The sequence below is a fragment of the Ascaphus truei genome, chromosome 4 (assembly GCF_040206685.1).
Source record: "Ascaphus truei isolate aAscTru1 chromosome 4, aAscTru1.hap1, whole genome shotgun sequence".
NCBI lineage: Eukaryota > Metazoa > Chordata > Amphibia > Anura > Ascaphidae > Ascaphus > Ascaphus truei.
This window is the reverse complement of record NC_134486.1, coordinates 404,668,804-404,684,241: the sequence shown is the minus strand read 5'-3', so window position 1 is coordinate 404,684,241 and position 15,438 is coordinate 404,668,804. Positions and strand designations below refer to the sequence as shown.

At 47.9% G+C, this 15,438-nt stretch overlaps 1 protein-coding gene across 1 annotated transcript in view; it reads left to right on the top strand.

Annotated features, from left to right (window-relative positions):
• The window catches only part of RP1L1 (RP1 like 1), a 48,627-nt gene that overhangs the window by 22,908 nt on the left and 10,281 nt on the right, over positions 1-15,438 (top strand). The window contains exons 2-3 of the mRNA XM_075598692.1: positions 9,265-9,910; positions 14,767-14,938. Coding sequence (XP_075454807.1) covers positions 9,284-9,910; positions 14,767-14,938 — 799 coding nt within the window. The 5' untranslated portion in view covers positions 9,265-9,283. The remainder of the gene's footprint in view (positions 1-9,264; positions 9,911-14,766; positions 14,939-15,438) is intronic.

Here is a 15,438-nt window from a genome sequence, read left to right as displayed (position 1 = left end):
AGGTTGTTTACCTTCTGTGAGACTTCCCCCTGCTTCCCCCCCCCCAATTTTTTTCTTGTTCAAATTTATTGAAGCAGCCCCCTATAATGAAATATAAATAAACTGATGCTACGAAAAAAATAAAAAGTCTATGGGCAGACAGGTCTTATTTACTATGGGGTTTATTCTATATGCTCCAAATGCAGCAGATCACGCATCACGTTGGCTGGACACGGCTATCCGAGTTAATGGGACAGCTGGGCGATCGCCCGCTTCAGAGCGCTCTAATCAGTGTGCACCAAGCTGTGAAAGGCCTTCAAGTGGGGGCCATCAGCACTCAATAATGTCTACCTGTAGAGTGCTCGCTTGGAGCACCTAGTACAGCGCGGGTCCTGGCATCGACATTGCTGAGCCCTTCCACTTCTGTTTCCAGCGCCCGGGCGTCAGTTGCGTCATGTTATGTTGATCCAATGACACGGAAGGGCCGGCGGTTCGATGAAAATATTATCACAATAGGGCAGGCCTGCTGTAGGGCCTTCTGTGCTTATTGCATGGACCAGTCTTTTTTTTATAACACATTATATGAATCTTTACCCAGACGCTAAAGCATTAAATCCTACTCCTGTTGAATTTACACACACTCCATGATAGTTTAACTGCAAATACAGATGTAGTGCGTGACATTGTTCCCCAGTTAACATACTCAGCTTCAGCATACTATGTAATTCACAATTTTCGCATCATTTAATGGGATATACTGTATCGAATCCTATACCGGGGCCCATCAATAAAATGTTCTTACATGTGGAGCAGATGCAAACCTATAAAGACTGTTTTGCTGTCACTTTTATTGAGATTATTATATATGACAAGAACATATCCTGGGCTGCAGCGGTCGGCGCTTCGCCTCCGTTTCACTGCTTTCCGTTTTAAAACAGCGTTTTAGTTATAACGTACAGGAGTGCCGAGGTAACCGTATTTTTAAATGAACCCAACGCTAGGATGGCTCACCTTGCTATGCAAACTAATGCTGCCCTGAGTCACGGTAATCCTTGCTAAGCCGCGCATTTCTCTCTCTTTAAGGACACGAGCTACAAGGGTAGAAGAGGTGTTATTGCTGTAATGAACAGGGAGGTGTAATTAAAACAGGGTAACACATTCCAAATTACTCTATTAAAGGAGTAATCCAGCTGACATTTTTTTTTTTTTTTAAATATAGCATTGAAGCAGGGGGTCCCCGGAGCTGAACCCCATTAATTTCAGCTTCGGGGAACCCCTACTTCTGGAGATGCTTACCTCAGAAGTAGGTGCCGGCAGCTGGTCCGGCTCAGCAAGCAGGGCTTTAAAGTTTAACGTTCCTGCGTCACCTGGGCCAATAGGAAGCCGCACCGATGCATAATAATAATAATAATAATAGCATGTTCTTGTATAGCGCTGCTAGTTGTACGTAGCGCTGTACAGAGACATTTTGCAGGCACAGGCCCCTGCCCCGTGGAGCTTACAATCTATGTTTTTGATGTCTGAAGCACAGGGAGATAAAGTGACTTGCCCAAGGTCACAAGGAGGAGACACCGGGAATTGAACCAGCCTCCCCTGCTTCAGTGCCAGAGCCATTACTCATTGAGCCGCTCCTTCTCACATCACAGCTTCCTATTGGTCCGCAGGCCGGGAAGTATCTGAAGAGCGGACATATTGTGAATGGTAGCAGAGGAGATTCGGCTACCGGCACCTAATTAACAGGTAAGTATCTCCGGAAGCAGGGGGTCACCGGAGCTGAATTTAACGGGGTTCAGCTCCAGTGACCTGCATATATATATACCAGCGCGGGTCCCCGGCTATGGTACGCTTCCCCGCACTCCCCCTGGTTTAAGGGCAGATGCCGCGCGGTTAGCTAAGGCGGTGCGGCGAGACAGCTGGCAGCAGGAGGTGCAGGGAAACTCCGGTGGCTCTCCACTGGCTGGCGCCACCATTCGGGCGGGCACCGCCATGTTGGAGTTGACGCGCATGTGCGGACAAGTGCGGCGGCCATCTTGTGTGTGGCGAAATGGTCGCGCATGCGCAGCAGAGTGCCGGTAGTTGCGGCGGCCATCTTAGAGGTGGCAGACAAAGCGCAGGAGAAGGTAGAGAGGCAGGAAGGTCCTCTAGATGTTGCGCATGCTCAGGAAAGTGGCGCGGCGGCTATTAGGATAGCGCAGGCGCAGACAGGAAAAGGTAGGCAGCCATTAGAGAGGCGCCCATGCGGTCTCCATTGGCAAGAGCCTCCTTGGGAAGTACAGTTCGCAGGAGGCATAGCTACAGGCAGTCAGGTGCTTTAGCTTAGCCAATAGGGCTGAGGAATCCTCCTGTTTAGGGGAGGATCTAGTTAGATAGCCCTGAGTCACCAGTGAGTTGCTGCAGCTAGGGACAGACCCCAGATAGGGAGGCTGCCACCTTAGCTGAGCAGGATAGCTAAGTTGCAACAGTGTTGCTTTGCAGTGCAGCCAGAGAAGTTAGCTTTGGCTGTTTCAAGGAAGGCCCCTCAGTGTAAGAGGGGGGGGGGGGGGTTGCTTTCTATAGTATTCACAGTGTTATGTGAAATCACCGGTGCCAGTTGCACGCGGTGATCGTGGCCTGCGTCTGGACTCAGACAGGCTATACAGCAAAGAGACATTCTGTGGGTGAGACGCTCCACGAGGGAGACACCTCACACGGAGGTGGGACACCGCGGAGGCGGATTCCTGTTCCTGCGTCAGACCCGTTTAGAAGATCTTCACACCCGGGCGCGGACGTATGCCCGGGCAGGTATCTATAAGTGCACCAACCATACACACGTGGGCAGCGCTGCCACACATTTGGGGTGGGAACGGGCCAGGACACTGGGACGCTGGTGCCGAGCACCCAATTATTGTGGGCACTGTGTGGTGAGGTTACTTTGGGGGCGGAAAGGCCAAGGGCCTGTACAAGGGGATATCGGTGCTCCTTGCACCCAATGTATGTTATGTTATGTATAGAGCTGTTAGTAATCTGTATTGTGTTACTGTGATGTATTGGGCGACCTGCCCATTATATGGATGAGTGTTATAGACACCAACTATTACCCTTAGTAAATACCGTTGCATATACTTGGTGTGAGTGTTTACTTATGGTGTATTCCTGGGAGGGGCTATCCTACAAACTGTGTGGATCCCTTCTGGGTGGAGGCGCTGTTGCATCATCTACACACCCCAGGCTCCCAGTGGCGGAGGTTCAGGCCTCCTTTTTGCCAACAGGTAAAGAAGCAATACCGGTAGTTACAGAGTATACTCCGACCTCATTTAGGGGGGGGTGTGATAAAAGGGCCACACACACACACACACACACACACACATACAGTACACACACACACACACACACACACACATACAGTACACACACACACAGCAAAATTGCCAAAAAAAATCCGCCGCCTCTTTAAGTCTTATTCTGTAAGCTCCTTACACGGGAGCTTTTCCTCCGGAGGGCTGCACAATGAGTGATACCTGGGAAACAACACACAATGCGCTCATAGAATATATCAAATGTAAGAATATATTGCAAAATGACATTGAACGGAAGAAAAAAAGAGGACAGAGTAACATCTTACCAATCGAGCAGCGGCGGGCGGCCTGACACTTCTGTTTATCAATCCTTTTATCAGATACCACCCAGGAGGGGAGGGGGGGGGGGGTAGGCTGGCACCTCATTTTTTCATTACATTATTTTATCATCTATATTCTCTTTTTGTGGACGTTCCTCTCTGTACACACACCGGTAGTTCTTATTCTTTGAAACATGCAAATAAAACATATCAAAATTATTCCAAGGCTTTTATTTAATTCGTTTTGTCACTTGGCGCCGGTGGCGGATACTGTAGCGCAGGGGGCGGCCAATTCCGGTCCTCAAGGGCCACCAAAAGGTTAGGTTTAGAGGGTAGCCCTGCTTCAGCACAGGTGGTGTAGTCTTTGTCTGAGTCACTGATTGAGCCGCCTGTGCAGGGATATCCTGAAAACCTGACCTGTTGGCAGCCCTTGAGGACTGGAGTGGGCCACCCCTGCTGCAGGTTAAGCTGTTTAGGGGTAGACAAGCAAATGGCCCCACTCCTAAATTAGTCTTCCTCTTTCCTCCTCGCTCTCACCCTCTTCCACCTCTCTAACCAAAGCCCAAATCCGCCTTCCTCAGGGAGGGGAGATTTCTGGCTGGGACTTTCCGGGTAATCTGGCATTGTAATGAATAGCCTGGGAATATGTTATTTGGGGAGTTTGTCTCCCTTGCACACACCATTTGCATATCTCACACAATTGCACAGTTGGGGGTAGAAGAGGTAGGTAGAAGGGTTGTTGTGTGTATTTTTATTTATTGTGGGTAGAGGGACTGGGTGAAGGGGGTAGTAGCCCCAAGGATAGATGTTTAGGCCAACCGGGGTGTAGCAGGGGGTAGAGGGGTTAATCCGCTAAGGTAATGAAGGGGTTAATCCACCCGCAAAATGTATTTTTTTTTAATAGGTCTTCTCTCGCCGCCTTATCGGCAGCTTTTCACCACCTTGGCGCCAACTTTTCCTGGCGGGAGGATTTTGAGAGGAAATCGCCATTCTGGAGCCTCGATTAGCACGGATAACCTACTCGAGGCTCCTAGAATTGCAATAGTGTGAGAACCTGCCGATAATTGGCTTATCGCGGCTCGCCTGGCGATTTTTTTTTTTGGAGGCTTACTGAATAGCAGTAGGCCTTTTTGGCAAAAAGGCCTCGATAAGTGGCTTATCAAAGCTTGTAGCGTAGGCCCCGTTGTATTAAGTGTAAGGATGGAAACATGGAGGCAATGGTCATGGAGGCATGTCACAGTTTTGCTACTCGATGTTCCTATTGCAGCACTGGGCGGTTCGGCGGGATACCGTTCTACTGCTGGAGCGATGTTTTTTTTACAAATACTAAGAGTATGATGAGATTTACACAGCTATATACTAGATTTATAAGACATTAGCTATTATCTGGGGAACACATACAATGTACCAGACAATATCCTGGACTCTAATTTCTATATATGGACTATGTACTGTAACCATCTTTCTAAGGTGACAGGAGAGCTAAATTGTGCATTAACAAGACATGTTAAAAATACTGAAGAGCTACTTTATAGCCGCTGGCTGTACACTCTATTCACGACAAATGGAACTATATTAACTACAGTTAATGATATAATCACAGACAAATGATACATACACTGGATACAAGTGTTAGAAAAGTATCTAATGTTGCACTTAGAGAACTCTCTTTTCCAGTGAAAATTATACGTGATTACAATCTTTACTATACTATACTTTACTATAGGCTACAAGCCCAAAGTTCCCCTTTTTTGCCTAATTAAACTCCTCTAGCTGAGGGGTGACTTTTTTTCGCTATAGATCTATAGGGTCCAATGCTACTGCTAATGTTGATGCCAAATGCTAATGCTGCACTTTGAGAACTGCCTCCTTGTCAGTATCCTCTGTGCGTGTGACTGTTGCACGTTAAATAGAGGTTGTGAGGCTCTATTGTTGCAACCCAGCAAACGCCAACAGCTCAACAATGTCTCTCCGTCTACAGACTAACTTTTTCCAGTAAAATAACTTAGATACGATTTACTGTCCTCTCAGATATAGGTTATGAGAACAAGCATCCATCAACCACTAAATATAATATCTGTGGAAGGGTGGTGCAATTAGGCTAACTGATATAATCAGAGAATACCATCAACACCCTGATTATTAGCCAAGGTATTACTTCTTATAATAGAATCTTCTATATCTTGATCAGAGGCGATAGCCCGAAGAACTTCTATATGATATGCGTGGTAATTTCATATACCAGAGCAGCAATGGACATTATTACCCTGAGAACAACCCCCCCTGTAACGCTTTCGCTCACCACGAACAAGGCGGGACCCCGGTACTGAGGTGGGAAAGTATATGCTGAGCCACCCACAGCAGCGGAGGCACATCTGGAGAGTGGATAGTCAAGGTCGCCGGGTCGGGATTGGAGAAGATAGATAAGTCTTGATACTTGCTGGGGTCGGAGCCAGGAGGGTAGTCAGTGTCCGGGGTACCGTGGTCGAAGGTATGAGCCAGGAGGATAGTAGTTTGTTCGAGTGCCGTGGTCAGGGATAGAGATGTACGTAAGGTCAGAGGCAAGCCGGGGTCCGTATCCAGAGAAGGGTCCGCAGTCAAGCCGGGTCGGTATCCAGAGAAGGGTCCGCAGTCAAGCCGGGTCGGTATCCAGAGAGGACCCATGTACTTGTTTTTAAACCAATACATGTTGTTCTTCAAGTCCTGTCTCCACCCGTTCGTTTGGGAAGCTGTGCTCCGGTTTCTTCTCTATGGGACCCTCTCTATAAGCCGGGTCAGTACACAGGAGATCAGACGGCAAGACAAGGCAAGGCAAGGTACAACACAAACGGAGCAGGAACAGAGACGTGGAAACACAATGATCACACCATGAAGTATGCTCAGCCAAAGAATGAAGGGAACAGCTGAGCATAAGTAAAGGGATGTGACAATGAGACAGGGTGGTGGAGCGGAGGAGCGGCCTCTGCGGAGGCTGGGAGGCGCAGGAGACAGGTGGGAGTGATAATGAAGGTTGCCCCGTAGCTGGGGAGCGGTGCACGTGTTCGCGACGAGCGTGGCGGACGCCCGTCGCGAGCGGGGTGAGCTGCGTAGAAACATTGAAAGTTATCCGTGGGCGCGCGTGTCCTGTAAGAAGTGCGGAGGTTTGTGGAGCAGCAGGTAAGGAGGGAACAAACCGCGGAGGACGTGCTCCCCGATACCTTACACCCCCCCTTACCTTTAATTGTTTTCATCTAGTTGATATTATCACATTTATTTGATATATTTCTGCATTAAAGTAATTTGAATTTATACATCAACTTCACTGTCACTAACGGGCATCTAAGTGTGCAGCACACAAGATCATAGCCTAACTCCTCTTAGTGACATTAGCCTTGTGACTTTATACTGCAGCCTTAGTCAATAGAAGCAGACTCAATAAGTTGAGCAGAGGGTTACTTCTTCTGCTGCTTCCACTGTTTAAACTCACTAGTATCCCGACTGTTTCCATCGGGTGTCTCCCCAATCACCACCTTTCAGCCACCTTGCAGGCAAGTAAAGGGAGCTGCCAGTTTAACATGGTCTACTGCACATCAGTTCTGCCCTCTGCTCTGCCTGCCCTGCTACAGCTGTGAGAGCTCATTTGCATGTCATTACCCAGAATTCTTGGCTGCAGTGGAAGCATGGTTTGCTAAGCGATAATGGAGATACACAGGGTTGCAGATCTGTTTGAGACATGCAAATGTACAAATATGTGGTATTTGTATATACCGTACACTGTACAATGGAGAGTGTTTGTCACTTTTTTTTTACCCAACATACTGTTTTTAACATCTATATATAATGTATATGTTTGTATATATTCTTCTTCTTTGAAAACACTGGTTGGATACAGTAGGTTTAAGTATTTTAAACCCACTGGGGTCTATTCATTAAACTGCGAAAATTGCATATATTTGAAAGGAAACACAACTTGCAGTGTGTCCAGACCATGTGGAAATGGAATGTCAGGTTGCAATTTGGTTCCAGGCAGGTGCACAAATCAATGTGGTATGAAAGTGAAGCAATCTTGCAGAGTTTGGTGTTCACATGCTATTAAGCTACAAAACTGTATTTTAGAAATATTCAACCAGAGATTGATGGGGAGAGGCGAGAGGGAATACTTAACCAATTCAACTCAGTACAGGCATACCCCACATTAACGTACGCAATGGGACCGGAGCATGTATGTAAAGCGAAAATGTACTTAAAGTGAAGCACTCCCCTTTTCCCCACTTATCGATGCATGTACTGCTGCGGCCAAGTTTATTCGAGCATTTGCCCGTTCTTGGCCGCAGCAGTAGCCTGGCGCGCGCCCGAGTGTGACGGGCGCGCGCCGAAGCAGCGGAAGAGCGCCCTCCGATCGGGGCGCTCTCCCTACCGCTACCGGGTCCGCCGGGTCCCCCGGAACCCCCTGCCGCCGTCCCGCAGATCGCGGGACACCAGGGCTCCCTCGGGGAGCCCTGGACGCGCGTGCAGGGGGCGCAGGCTCCCGAAGACGCGTGACCGCGCGTCTATGACGCGCGGCACGCCGAGGGGCAGCCACAAGCAAGCCGGGAAATATCCCGGCTTGCGGTACCGACCACACTGCAATAAAGTGTGTCGGTACTGTACTGTATTGCAATCCTCCTATACGTGCATAACTCATGTAAATAATGCATGTGTAACAGGCTCTATAGTCTCCCCGCTTGCGCACAGCTTCGGTACAGATAGGGAGCCGGTATTGCTGTTCAGGACGTGCTGACAGGCGCATGCGTGAGCTGCCGTTTGCCTATTGAGCGAGATGTACTTACTCGCGAGTGTACTTAAAGTGAGTGTCCTTAAACCGGGGTATGCCTGTATGAGAATCAAATAGTTGCATTTCTATATATATTTCTGCATAAATAAGACATACTTTTGCATATATGTTTATTTATTTTTTTAAACATCGAATCAAACGTTAACTGGGTTAAGTATATTTGTGTTATATCGGGATAATATGTACCAAAGTACTCAAAGTTGTATCTTGGTTGACAAGTGTCTAGTAGCTTTTTTTTACCTCTGAAAGCTGCAGTTCAGGCTCCTGTTTTTTTTTTTTTTTTAGTTTTTTTTTTAACTTCAATAGTTTCATGTGGGCAATCTCTACTTACCTAAAGAACTGCATAGCTGCCGGGCAATTCGTTCTCCGTCTATTGATCGGCAAAGTTTGGCGACATCTTTAAATATGGGGAATGTAAATCGTTGCTATAGGAACAAGCATGCTTGTTAAAATAGAATACAAGAAAATTGGTCTTTCAAAGTTGTTTTTTTTTTTAAACAGAAAATGCTAAAAGTATTTTTTCTTACTACAGAACTGATTTATTAAAAAAAAAACACATGCAGGATATTGCCCGAACTGCAGCTTGAAGCGGATCTGATGCTAACCCTGGAGACTCCATTTAGGGGACATAAAAGGATCATTGGGGTCTATAGGCCGCTTCATGTAAATGTTCATGTCATTCATGAATGAGATCATTGCATTACTTATTTCAATCCACGCTTCAATCCCTGAGTAAATTGTTCTTAGATTACTTTTACGTCTATTAAAAGGTATGTGAAGAAGAGGCCAAAATTCTATTCTAATTAATCATTTCATTCTCTTTATTGGTTGAAAATTAAACGCAATAACCCGCACACTTTCTCTGCTCTGATTCCAGTCCCGTCTAAACGCGCAGAATGAATCCCGCTCCCGTAGAGGGCTATGCTGCTGCTCCCGCCAGTCCCGAGCATCCTCTTCTTCCTGTCGCTCGATCCCATGCAGTCACTCACGCGTCCCCGGCCAAGAAGATCACTTTCTTTAAGAGCGGAGATCCTCAGTTCAGCGGAGTCAAGATGGCCATCAACCGGCGTAGTTTTAAGAGTTTCAGCGCTCTCATGGATGACCTTTCCCACCGGGTCCCGTTACCGTTTGGGGTTAGGACAATCACCACGCCTCGGGGGACGCACGGTATTAACCGACTGGAACAGCTGGAAGATGGAGGGCATTACGTTTGTTCGGATAAGAAATATGCGCACCCCATTGGCGTCGGTGGAACTGGGCGCAAGGTGGGCCAACCGAGGGCGAGCCACCCAGTCGGTGCTAGAAAACCAAGCCAGCAGGAGGAGGCGTATCCCGCCGCTCACTTCCAACAGGTTCCAAAGACGCGGAAGAAAATCACTCTTGTGAAAAACGGAGACCCGACTCTTAGGCGTCCGGTTATTCTAAACCGGAGGAACGCACGCAACTTTAAGACGTTTCTTGAGGATGCATCAGATCTCTTGCAGTTTACGGTGAAGAGACTGTATACTGTAGATGGGAGGAGGGTAAGTGTGCAATGTCTGATGTATCTTGTACCTCTCACACATTCTGTCCTCCTGGCTGTTTTGGGAAAAATAAGCTACATTCTTCTAATTTTAACCCATTTTTCTGCCACAAGGGCATCTGGCAGTCACGGGGTTAAGAGTTTGGATTTACCAATGGATAACAAGCTACTCCAATTACAAAGTGATTAATGAAGAAGCTTTAATTGGGTTGTTGTTTCTCACATTAAGTTTAAAGGCAGGCTACACCCAAAATAAGATAATCTGTAATCTGAATGTTATCATGAAAGGTAATAACTACGTGTACTTTTAAAGTCAAGACAGGTTTAAGTATAAAAAAAATACCAAAGTTAAATCATATTGTGTAATAGACTGCAGGGGGGTTAACGCTGCTAAATCTGGGCTGCTAACGTAGGAGTGGCTCAGTGAGACACTGACTGGCACTGAGTTTGAACCTGGAGGAACCTGATTCAATTCCCGGTGTCTCCTCCTTGTGACCTTGGGCAAGTCACTTTATCTCCCTGTGCCTCAGGCACCAAAAACATAGATTGTAAGCTCCACGGGGCAGGGACCTGTGCCTGCAAAATGTCTCTGTAAAGCGCCACGTAAAACTAGCAGCGCTATACAAGAACATGCTATTATTATAATTATGTTACCTAAATAGGTAACGCCCGTTAGTTTTCCTCAGTTTAATGGGTATAAACAAAGCTAAATATATGCAAAAACAATGGCTGTTAGTGATCTCGTTAACATAGGCTTAACGCCATGTTAAGTTAGCAATGCCTTGGGTTCGCTTCAAATAACATGGTGTTAAGCCTGGCTTACCAAAATTTGGCGTTACTTCCACACAGGCCTCAAATAGGTGTTAAGGGGATAAAAAAAAAGCGAAGCCAAGAGAGGAAAAGAATCCGGTAAATAACAATATGATAGTTAAATCAGACCGAGCTGTGGTCTTACACTTACCCGGACCCCGTTAAAGACTTATTTCAGGGTCTGGGTGTGAGTAACGCCACCTTTAGCTCTGACCTAACTAACATAACGTTAAATCCCTAAATCCCTAAATTAGCACTAGCATTCGTTATAATAACGCAAGGGCTCGTTACTCCTGAAAACAGTACTTAACGCATCGTTAGTGGGCTTTGAAGATTCCCATTAGCACTTAAGTCACTAGCGGAGCTCTGTGGATCTACCCCACAGTGTGCTGCCATGTTCCGTGTTCTGCATCTCTCTGCCGTACAACTGTCACCCACCTAGTCACTCACTCGCCCACCCACCCAGGCACTCACTCACCCACTCACCCACCCAGTCAGTCACTCACCCACCCAGGCAGTCATTCACCCAGGCAGTCAAGGGCACCCAACCAGGCAGTCACCCACTCAGGCAGTCACCCACCCAGGCAGTCACTCACACACACTCACCCACCCATGACTGACTGCCTGTCTGGGTGACTGACTGACTGAGTGGGTGCCTTGTGGGAAGGTGGGTGGGTGACTGACTGACTGGGTGGGTGACTGACTCTCTTGACTAACTGCCTGGGTGGGTGGGTGACTGACTGCCTGGGTGGGTGACTGACTGCCTGGGTATGTGACTGAGTGGGTGGGTGACTGAGTGGGTGGGTTACTGAGTGGGTGGGTGACTGAGTGTGTGAGGGACTGGGTGGGTGAGTGACTGGGTGGGTGAGTGACTGAGTAACTGGGTGAATGAGTGACTAAGTGAGTGGGTGAGTGAGTGACTGGGTGGGTGACTAGTGACTGGGTGGGTGACTGACTGGGTGGGTGGTTGGGTGACTGAGTGACTGAGGGGGTGACTGCCTGGGTGGGGGACTGAGTGACTGAGTAGGTGGGTGATTGAGTGGGTGAGTGTGTGGGTGACTGGTTGGGTGGATGACACTTGACTGAGTGGGTGAGTGACTGGGTGGGTGAGTGACTGAATGACTGGGTGGGTGAGTGACTGAGTAACTGGGTCAATGAGTGACTAAGTGACTGGGTGGGTGGGTGAGTGAGTGACTGGTTGGGTGACTTGGTGGGTGGGTGACTAATGACTGGGTGGGTGGGTGACTGAGTGACTGGGTGGGTGACTGAGTGACTTGATGGGTGGGTGACTGAGTGGCTGGGTGGGTGACTGGGTGGGTGGGTGACTGAGTGACTGGGTGGGTGACTGAGTGACTGGGTGGGTGACTGAGTGACTGGGTGGCTGACTGAGTGACTGGGTGGGTGGGTGACAGAGTGGGCAAGTGACTGAGTTTGAGTGAGTGACTTTGACTGAGTGACTGGGAGGGTGATTGAGTGACTGGTTGGGTGGCTAGACTGATTGACTAGGTGGGTGGGTGACTGAGTGTCTGGGTGGTGGGTGACTGACTGAGTGACTGTGTGGGTGACTGAGTGACTGGGTGAATGACTGGGTAGTTGGGTGACTGAGTGGGTGAATGAGTGGGTGGGTGACTGAGAGGGTGAGTGTGTTGGTGACTGAGTGATTGTGTGGGTGACTGAGTGGGTGAGTGACTGGGTGGGTGAGTGACTGAGTAACTGGGTGTATGGGTGACTAAGTGACTGGGTGTGTGAGTGAGTGGGTGGGTGGGTGATTAGAGACTGGGTGGGTGGGTGACTGAGTGACTTTGACTGAGTGACTGGGTGGTTGGGTGACTGAGTGACTGGGTTGGTGACTGAGTGACTGGGTTGGTGAGTGGGTGGGTGACTGAGTGACTGGGTGGGTGGGTGACTGAGTGACTGGGTGGTTGATTGAGTGAGTGGGTGAGTGGCTGACTGAGTGACTGGGTGGGTGACTGGGTGAGTGGCTGACTGAGTGACTGAGTTGGGTGACAGAGTGACAAGGTGGTTGGGTGACTGAGTGGGTGGGTGACTGAGTGGGTGGGTGACTGAATGGGTGGGTGACTGACACTTGACTGAGTGAGTGGGTGGGTGACTGAGTGGGTGAGTGAGTGACTGGTTGGGTGGGTGACTGAGTGACTTGACTGAGTGACTAGGTGGTTAATTGAGTGACTGGGTGGGTGACTGAGTGACTGGGTGGGTGACTGAGTGACTGGGTGGGTGGGTGACTGGGTGGGTGTGACTGGGCCCTCATGAGTGACTCACGGGGCCCGGGATGCCAACACCAGCAGACCCCCCCTGTTGGGGGCCCCACACCCACCCCCTGTACCCCCAACAACCCACAAATATTGAGAGATATTATACACCAATAAACTTATCACTGCTTTGTGAATAGCTGTTACTGGCAAAAATAGACGCTTTTGCCTTTGTTTGTGGAGGGGGGTTGGATGTTAGAGGTATATCGAGCAGGCTTCCTTGAATAGGTCAGTTTTCCGGGAGTTTTTAAACATCTGAAAGCTGGGGGAGAGTCTGATGGTGCTGTACATGAAGGGGAATTCCAGAGAGAGATAGGGCAGCAGGGGAGAAGTCTGGCAGGCAGGAGTGAGAGGAGGTAATAAGATGGGAGGAAAGGTGGGTGTCATGGGCAGAATGTAGGAGGCGTTTATGTATTTGTGGATAAGGGCTCAGATGTAAGGGGGGGGGAGAGGGCAGTGTTATTGGGATCTTTGTAAATCATTACTAAAGTTGTATATTTTATTCTAGAGGTTGTGTGAAGCCAGTGTAGGGATATGCGTGGAACAGTGGAAGTGGAGCAGTGAGTGAGGTAGATGAGTCTAGCTGCAGCATTTGGCTGGATTAGAGTTGAGAGAGGATGGACAAGGGGAATGCCGGCTAAAAGAAGGTTGCAATAATCGAGACGGGGTATGATGTGTGATATTAGGATATTAGTTGCTTCGTGTCTGAGAAAAGGATGTATCTTGGCGATATTTCGGAGGTGGAAATGGCAGGACTTCGTGAGGAACTGAATGTGAGGAATGAAGGTGAGATCAGAGTCAAAGATGACCCCTAGACAGCGGGATTGAGGTGTTCAGGAGATTGTGGTGTTATTGATAGTGAGGGAGAGTGTTGGTGTATCGGTGGCAGTGGAAGGGGGAAAGCATATTCATTCTGTTTTGCGCATGTTTAGCTTCAGGTAGCGGTGAGACATCCGGGAGGAGATTGCAGAGAGATAGTTGGTGACATGGGACAGGAGAAAGGGGGAGAGGTCAGGGGGGGAGAGATAGATTTTGGTGTTGTCAGCATAAAGATGATACAATGGTAAAGATGAGACAATACCAAAAGATTGTATTAGTTCACCAAGAGAAGAGGTGTAGAGCGAGAAGAGCAGAGGGCCAAGGATAGAATCTTGTGTGTGGGACTCTAACAGAAGAGGGAGTGAAGAGGAGGAGACACCAGAGACGGAAACACTGAAGGAGCAGTTGGATAGGTAGGATGGGAGCCAGGAGAAGGCTGCATCACGGAGGCAAATGGATTGGGGACGTAGAGGAATTTGTGTTGGTATCATTAACTTTTGCTCTTGTAGCCAAAGTAACAACCCAACAGCACTTCTGCAGAAACTATAAGCTTTGCTGTTAATGCATTTGGTGAGCTTTCTAAATGGGGGATTTTGGGCAATGGTACTGGGTGCATTGTATGCCACTGCCATCACTGAAAAACCTTTCTATATAGTACTAAGCATGTGACCTGGCTTCCCTTTCCCTGTTGTTGCCTTCACATCTAAAGTCCACAACGTCCTGTTAGTAATCCTGGTACAAAAAATAGAAAGTCAAGTTTGTGTCAAATTTTGGACATGTTGCTGTCCCATCCCACTTTGGTTAGGATTTCTGCTGTAATCTTTTAGTGTCAGAAGGGCAAAGCAATGCATTGTTGGTCCTTCTGCAGTGAGAAGGGGGTTAACACCACATACTTATATATTTAAAGAGAGATAATCATATGATTGGACGGGGAACTCACACAATCTCTACTTGACAGATTGAGAATATACAGGCAGTGTTGCAGTCTCCCAGCGTCCTCATCTGTGTGGGCCGGGAACTCTTTAAGCCGATCCAAACTGACAATGTCAGAAAAAGCATTGCTGAAAAACTGCCGGGCCTCCGATCCAATCCCAGCATCGCCAGCGAGGCTATGGAAAGCAAAAAAAATGGTAAGTTACAACGGATTACACTCTGAATAACAAAACTGTATTCTTAAGGAGAACCATTGTACCATTGTAGACTAATAAAAGCCCAATGAAAACCTGACCTTAGAGTTGACAATGCATGATTTGGTACCTGAGCACTGGAAGATCCAGTTCCCGGAGTTTAGTACTTGCAGCCACGGTCCTAAGACATTCTGTGGCTTCTATCTCTTGAAGGAAAGCACCACAGGTTCTGTCTGTCGGAGCCTTTCCCTTTTGTAGGGTGACTCCGGGAACACAGGGTTTTCTTTAGTCACATCATTTATCTCCGTTGACTCAAGTTGCCTCCTCTTCCCATTTCTAGTCTTCCCTTTTTGTGGTATCAAAACGTATAGCTTGCTACCCATAATGATTTAATTTCACTAAATGTCACTATGTTCTATACATATATATATGATTGTACAGAGTTTAGGACTTAACCCCTTCATTACGTGTCTTACAAAGATATATATTATGCATGATATACA